Source organism: Varanus komodoensis, unplaced genomic scaffold (genome assembly GCF_004798865.1).
Source record: "Varanus komodoensis strain SLA01 unplaced genomic scaffold, ASM479886v1 scaffold12, whole genome shotgun sequence".
In the NCBI taxonomy this organism is placed as follows: domain Eukaryota; kingdom Metazoa; phylum Chordata; class Lepidosauria; order Squamata; family Varanidae; genus Varanus; species Varanus komodoensis.
In genome coordinates, this window is record NW_025335349.1 from 22513724 (window position 1) to 22521374 (window position 7651).

Sequence of the window (7651 nt, forward strand, 5' to 3'; positions counted from 1 at the left end):
AAAAGATGTGTTTGCTCACCATACCAATGCAGTACAACCTGATATAACAAGCGGCCTTTAGGCTGATGATGGGTTCTTTGTGAAAGCAATATTAGCAAATTGGTTCTGGTAACATGAATTATAAGTCTTCACCTCTCCCTGCTTGAAGTATATGCCTCCTCTTTCTGGTTTGAAAGTCAGGACACTGAGCTGTACCAATGTATAAGACACAGGCAGTCACAGAGACAGGCAGCGAATCAGTCTGGGGAGAATGGCAGGATTTGAATCCAGGTCCCGGTGTCAAGTAGCTCACAGCTGCTAAGTGTAGTATGTAACAGGGGCTGCGTAACAGTGTGTTGTTTTCTGTCTCTCGTATGTGTTGTGACTTTGTCACGTTGTCTAAATAACCCATTCTGTCTTGCCTTACTGTCTTTATCTGTGTGATTTCCATACCCAAACGTTAACATAACTGGATGCTTGCCTTGGGTGAGGAGGAAGATACCCACTTGCCCAGCATCTTTATTCATGAGTATTTAAACAGCATGAGGAAATGAATGTCACTAACGGCATCTCCTGTAACCATCTGAAATGGCAATGCATATTGCAGCAATTCATTAATGGCTTTCAGTCCTTCAAATAATAATCCTTATTGCATGGAAAGATCGTACCTTAATTATGTGCCTGCCCACCCGCACCTGGTCCCCTAGAACAGTGGTTTTCAGACTGGGTTCTTTGACAATATTGTTAGAGGTTCTTCTAGTGAGACCCTTGAATTCGAAGCAAGAATGTGTAGTGCTACTGTGCCATAAGCATCTATATACAGTATCTGCCATCCTAGCCAATGAGATCAGTAAAAGATGAAGGAGATTCCTTGAAGGGCAGTTTGCCTACATCTACCAAATTTCCATAGCAATGTACTGCAAAAGACAGGCTCTGAGTAAATTCTATGCTGTGCTGAAGAATTCTCAGCAACCTCTTGTTGATAAACAGTAATGAAAGCAGGGAGCTTGAAAAACACTGTTTTAGAATAGAAAGACTATGAAAGGAAGTTGCACAAACATGTAAATATATACATATACTGCATGTGAATCTTTAATCTGTTGGTTTGGGTGAAGCATGAAACAAAACCTTAGTCTTGCAGTTAGTAGAAATAGTAGTTCAGACTAAGGTTTGGTGACTTCAAATGTAACACGCAAGATTAATGTGTCATTAAACTGGCCTTTGTTTTACTGACCTTGTGTTTTGTTGTTGTTGTTCATCTGCTCCCTTCCCTCTTTCCCTCTCTTCCCCAAATCTTTTTGATTTCAAAGGCTCATTCCCTTACAATGGCTACCAATATGGAAGGTGAAAGAAACGGGTTTCTGGTAGAGTTTGGTTTTTCTTTCATTTGGATGAAGGTCAGAAATGGCTACTGAACTGTCTTGGTGCTTTTTCACCAGCAACACCAATTATTACTGCTAAGGAAGGAAGCCTGCTGTTTTTTCTTGCGCTTTTTGCCAGAATTAAAACACTTGACACTAAGCACATTGCCAGACCCATGCAATCGCTGGTCAGGTGGAAATCAAGAAAGGAACTGACCAAAAGTCCTTGAGGAGTTTCAGAAATCAATAGCACCTTGTCTTATTTGAGACAGAACTAAGTAAACATGTGGGACCTCTAACAAGGAGTTGTAGCCACTGCTTCTGCTCAGTGTGCCGGCCAACCAGCCACACTCCCCTCCAGGATACTCCAATCGTCCAATCTTGGTTTCCTGGGTTTCTCCAATAATACTGCATCAGCATTCTGCACCCCGTTCGCATCCTCAGTCCCATCTTCTTTCCCTCCCTTCCTGCTTCCCCCCTTCCAAAGAGGGTTTGTACATTTGCAACCTTGAAAAGCAGCTGCTCCCTCTCCTGCTGGGCTAAATTTTTGGCTAAATCAGGATTTAGATTTTGGCCAAACAGGGATTGCAACTTGGAGAATTGTGCTTGCCGCCAGTGTATGTGACAGTATTATTAAGCTCAATACTCTGAGCCAAGAAAATCCCCATGCAGAAGACGTCTATCAATGCAGCAGGTATAGAGGGCATCTCTGGGCTTGCACTGTGGGTATTCACCCAAGCCCCAAAGAAAGGGCTGTGTTTTGGTATGCAAATTGAGATGCACTTCTTCAGCAGGGGGCATTGTTTGCATGTGACCAAGCTACAGACTCTTGTGACTGGATCAAGGCTCAGCCTTTCAGGTTGTGCTTCTGGATAATCCGTCAGTTTTGCAAAGACAGAAATACATATTTCTAAATTTGCAAATGAATGGATTGCTTATATCATGGGTCCTCAAACCATGGCCTGCGGGCCGAATCCAGCCCGCCATGCCCATTTACCTGGCCTGATTCAGAGGTTTTGGACTCCCCATGCCCACACCTGCCTCCGCCCACCTCTCCACGGCAGTTAGCTCACGCAGAGATGGTTTTGGACTCACTGAGAGATCTCTGAGCAAGCAAGCTGCCGTGCATGCATTCTGCTGCCTCACCGGCCCACGCCCGTGCTCACCGCCATCTTTCAACTGCCCCCCTGTTTAAAAAGTTTGAGGACCCCTGGCTTATATCCTCGACCTGCTAAATTTTAAGGCTTTGAAACTGAACTTAAAAAGGCTATGTAAAACTTTGTTCTGCCCCAGATAAGCGATGACACAGGGCACAGCTCAGAAGATTCCAAGTTACATGTGCTTAATGCTTACTCAAACAATGGAAGATGGTGGTCAGTGGGACTGGGGGACAACTACCTTTCTTTGTATCAGGTCCAATTGCTTTGACTTTCTTTCACTGCAGTAAATGAGTAGTAAAAAATATTTTTTTCTTGGCCAGATGGTGTCTATTGATTTTGAACTTCTCAAGAATTTCCTAAGCACTCCACGTAATGGACAATTCTAATCTAAGCAATGAGCACACTTAATACAATAAGCTGGTGATGGTTTCCAACTAACTGAGCTCTAAAACTGAACAATAGCAATAATAAATCTTCCCCTATTCAGTGATGCTTGTTTAATTCTACAAGGCTTTGTAAGTGGAAGGTATCTCAAGAGCTTTATCAATGACTCAGCTCCTAGCGATTGCTTTAATGCTGCTTTGCTCTTGCATTAACTGTGTGACTCTTGGTGGGTTAAGGTGGATATGGAGACCCAACTGATCAAGATATTCCTGTCGTGCCATTGCCACATAACTCCTACCAGCTCTATGACCCTGAGGATCTTTATGATGATGAGCAAGAACCCTACCTAGTCCATGGGTCCTATCCGCATCCTCAGTCTTCCTACCCAGAGCCCCATCTTGCTCAACCAGAGTTCACACCTGTACGTGAAGAAATGGAGGCTGATGAGCTGAGATCTCCCAGAATAAGCCATTTTACAAGTAGAATCTCGAAAAGAAGCATCAGCTCTCCAATACGGAAGCGGGTGATTAAGAAAACCTTGCAATGAACTTTTTTCTTCTCTCTGTCTGTGCATTATATACATTATTTTTTTCGGCTTCTGTCCAATTGCCTAAATGTCATGGAAATTGTTTACAGGCTTACATGTTAAAGGGAAAAATATATTGTACATGACCACTTTGGCAAAACAGGAAAAAGAAGCTAAATATGTTGCATGCCAGAAATTACTAGCATTATAGTAAAAACTCCAAGGGACATTTTTGTAGATCTTAATAGTTATTTTATGAGCATGCTTTCATGCCCATTTCAAAGCTGTGCATTATCAGCTGATATATTTGAATTAAGTCAAGGAGAGATACTTTAGTAATAACTTCCTTTCTGAATTTATCTGCTTAAATTTTGATTGTGAGTTCCTTGCAAAGTAGCTCTACTAAAATCAATTGTGTTGGTTGAACTTTTTAAAAAATCCCTTCTGAAGAATTCTATGAAGTGGGATTATCTTTCCACGGTATTCCTATTAAATACCTTCTAGAAACATGCCAGTAATTTATTGTGGGTCTATTTACTACTCTGTTTTGTATACAAATAAACATGCACACTTTTATAAATTATTTCTACTATTGTATTGATTTTTAATAGGCCACAAGTTCACTATAATCTGGGGATTGGACTTCCCTTGGATCTGTAGAAACTCAGCATGATCTAATAGTCCCTGTGTGTTTAGTTGTGAGCTTTTATTTAAGCTGGAGGAAGTGTCCTCTTACTCTCTGTGCAAGTATCCTTTGCTGGCCCGGTATATAGACATTCAGCCATTTCACATAACCCGAGGCTATGAGATTACCTCCAAATGACTTTGCCTTTCAGATACCACTTGACACCCTCTTTTATATAAAGTCTCTTTACAATACTGAGGTTCACCCAGAAGACCCTCCTATTCCTTGTCAACACACCTTGCTCATTTTGCTTTCTCCCATTTCACATGTGAGTTTGCTCTGTAAGGAGAACCCGCAGACAACATGAGAACCCACAGTGGTTTCTTGCCATTGTTGGTCTGTTGTGTTTCCAAAGCCATGGTGTTTGGCATTTGACTATGGTAAATTTGGTCTTTAGAAACCATGATGAGAAACGGTGGTTTCTTCTATGGTTTCTCCACACCACCATGGCTTGTGCTGTCTGAACCCAGGTTCATAGCTTCCCCAATCAACTACCACAGAATCTCCTGGAAAAAGCACAATCTGTAGGAGCCACTGCAGCTATCCAGCCTCCATGTGTGGACCAACTGGGAAAAGATAGGTGACATAGGTAAGGAGCAGTATACCTTGGGACTGAATTTCAGCTGCAGTGGCTGATGGGATATGTGCCAACAGTGGAAGGTCTGGGTGTATTTGATGGCAACCAAGATAATGTAGCATCCATTTGATTGTCTGTTTAGTAGATCATGGCAAAAAAATGCCAAGCATGAGAACCACGCAAGATTGCTTGCTGTGTGATGTGAATACAGCCATTGTGTACCTGTGGCATGGCCCTGATTTGAGATTAGTTAGTATCCTTTGATGGCATTCTGACATCTCAAATCCTGCTAGTGGAGTGCCACCCTTTCAGAAGCAGTTGCTGATTATGTACAAATGTAGTTGGGAACTCTTTGCACTCGCAGAAACTAGGTTCTGAACTATGCATAATGGGAGAAATCAACTGAAGTTACATCAGAGCAATGATTGGCACATTATGCTTGCACAACTGGTTGTGTGACCAGTTGTGCATTATGGTCATACAACCATTTGCACAAGCGTAATGTGCAAGGGCTGATCAAGTGGTTTTCATTTCCACCAGCATTTGCTTCGTTGCAGCTCTTTCTGTTTAGAAACTGCCACCTCTTTCCACCCAGCCCTTACTTTCAACTTGAAAATGTATCTGAATGCAAGCTTAAATGGTATAGATGCTTCACACATGAATGTTGTGTCACCATAACAAATCATCTCCCCTGAAAGTGAAAATTATTCCTTTGCAACTTGCTTGAAGATGGCTGTAAGCTGTTCTCCAGTGAGATGGCCAAATGTACTTATGGTCTGCATATTTATTCCAGCACTGTTATCGCTTAGAGCCATCTCATTCCCCTATAATTAGGTCAGAATATGTTGGAACTGTGGAGCAAGTGAAAGACTCCAATTATTTTTCTCACTGAAAACACACATTAAAATAAAAAAAGTTGGAATGGTATAGAATAATTGATTCTGAATACATTTCATGCCATGATAAATGCACATTCTTATGAAGGCATTCTTTGCCAGAATATCCTGAGTTCTCAGGCTTCTGCACACCATGAGAACCATGGCTTTGGGGGCCTTTTCATGATCCTGGCGTTTCTTCTGGACTAGCGGGTGGGGAACACTGTTCAGCCCAAGAGCCAAATTCCAATCTGGGAAAGGTCTCTGTAATGTTGCCAATCCTAAAGCTTAACTTTGGGAAGGCAAGTAGTAAGATTATTGTTCCTACACACATTACAAGAGAATCTCACAAAGGAGGAACATTATGCTGGACAACTCTCATTTGTCTAAGTGCTATCCCATCCGCTGAAGAGGAATTTGAACTTGGCCTCCTGCTTTCAAAGATTGCTTTTGTTCACAGGGCTGCTTTGCCCAAGTTGTTCATTTATCCGAATATGCTAGCATAGCTCCATTAATTGTCCTGCTGAGTTATCCTTGCATAAGAGGAGTGTCCACTAAACTGCAGTCCAGAACCCACATATGACCATAATGCATGTTAAGTATTTAGAAGCTGGGATTTGCAGGGGACTTTGGCCAACACCTATAGAGAAAAAAAATGTAGCAATCCAGGATACTTCCTTGCCACATTTTCTGAAATTGCAAAATGTGTTCCAGAACTCCTCCATGTATGCTATTTATGGATGAAAGAAAATACATGGAACATGGCTACTTTATTTCCTGTTGGATAGCAGCAGAATTTAGCAGACATTCATCAGTTCGGATGCATCCCCTTTCATGGTCATGTAGTTTTTGTTCAAGCTACTAATTGCAGCCTTTAGAAACCTTTCGTCAACTTTTCACCTGTGGTTCTTCAGTGGTGTGCTGGGCTTTGAACCCCAAATCTCCAGGAGTTCATCTCCTCCACCCCCTGCTGTCCATGGGCACCGACTGAAATAAAGGTCCAGAGTTCCTGATGTTGCATCTGATCCCCTTGGATTACTGGTTTTTTGCCCACATGTACTTCACTTTCTGTTGCCCAACTTGCTTGCATCTTTCTGCTTGCATTTCCCCCTAAAATCAAATGTCTACTTCTCCCCTCCAGAGAGACTTTACAGCTTGTGTAAATTAGCACATGAAAATTTGAGAATTTTTTTCTGGTGTTGTCCTGTGGCCGTGATTACAGGACTTTTGGTACACATCAGAAGCATTAGAATGCCTTGGAAAATGAAGCGGGTAACATTGAACAACCCTTGCTCTGCATAGCTTCTGAGACCAAAGAAGGCCTATAGAGTATTGATGCTCCCTTTCTTCCAACATATGGGCAACATTTCAAGGATGACTGTGCATAATGCACTACAATGTCTCTAACACACATACGGCATTCCTAGAAGCCTTACTATTGCTTCCCAAAGCAACTTCCATTCCTAACTTATTTTGGCAAAGGGGGAAGGGGCAGGATGGTGGGAGGAAATATGAATGGGTATACTCTGCAACTGCAAGGAGACTTAGCCATATCTAGTCTAATCTAGTTTAGTCATGTGTGTTGCATCATTTCCCACATACATATGATTTGGATCCAAATTTATGTTAGACCAACTCTGCTTATGGAAATGGATTTTTTTCACCCTTTCTTCTCATGACAACCTCTCCAGACCCATGGAAATGCTACACAGAGGAGACCTCACTTTCATTGGCCTGTGTAGCATCACTTTCATTCAGCAAGGGAGACTTTGCATGGGCAGAAGGTGCATCCTAGGTCAGAGCATAGACTTGGCAGGATCCAAATTTAGCTATGCTTAAAATAGGGCCATCAACATTAATGGGCCTCAATTAGTTGTCTCTAATTTATGTTCCATTAATTTCGATGGATCTAGTTTATACTCAGTGGATCTAACCCACTGGGTATAACCATAACTCCATGCCCCAGGTAGCAAATTTGGAAACCACAATGATTTAGTATGGACTGTGTTGCCTCTTAATTAAGGAATCTTTCATGCTGAAAATGAACTTTATACCCAATTTAAAATGGAAGCCCTTCCCGATGACCTGAACTGCTTTTGAATAA

General features: G+C 41.9%; 1 protein-coding gene across 5 annotated transcripts in view; it reads left to right on the forward strand.

Moving 5' to 3' along the window:
- COL14A1 (collagen type XIV alpha 1 chain) overlaps positions 1–3993 on the forward strand; it is a 139542-nt gene extending 135549 nt beyond the window's left edge. For 4 of the 5 annotated variants that reach the window (XM_044421842.1, XM_044421841.1, XM_044421843.1 and 1 more), the window contains one exon: positions 1290–3993. In XM_044421842.1, coding sequence (XP_044277777.1) covers positions 1290–1327 — 38 coding nt within the window. In that variant the 3' untranslated portion in view covers positions 1328–3993. The remainder of the gene's footprint in view (positions 1–1289) is intronic. The other variant, XM_044421845.1, reaches the window with a different exon arrangement.
- Positions 3994–7651: the final 3658 nt, after the last annotated feature.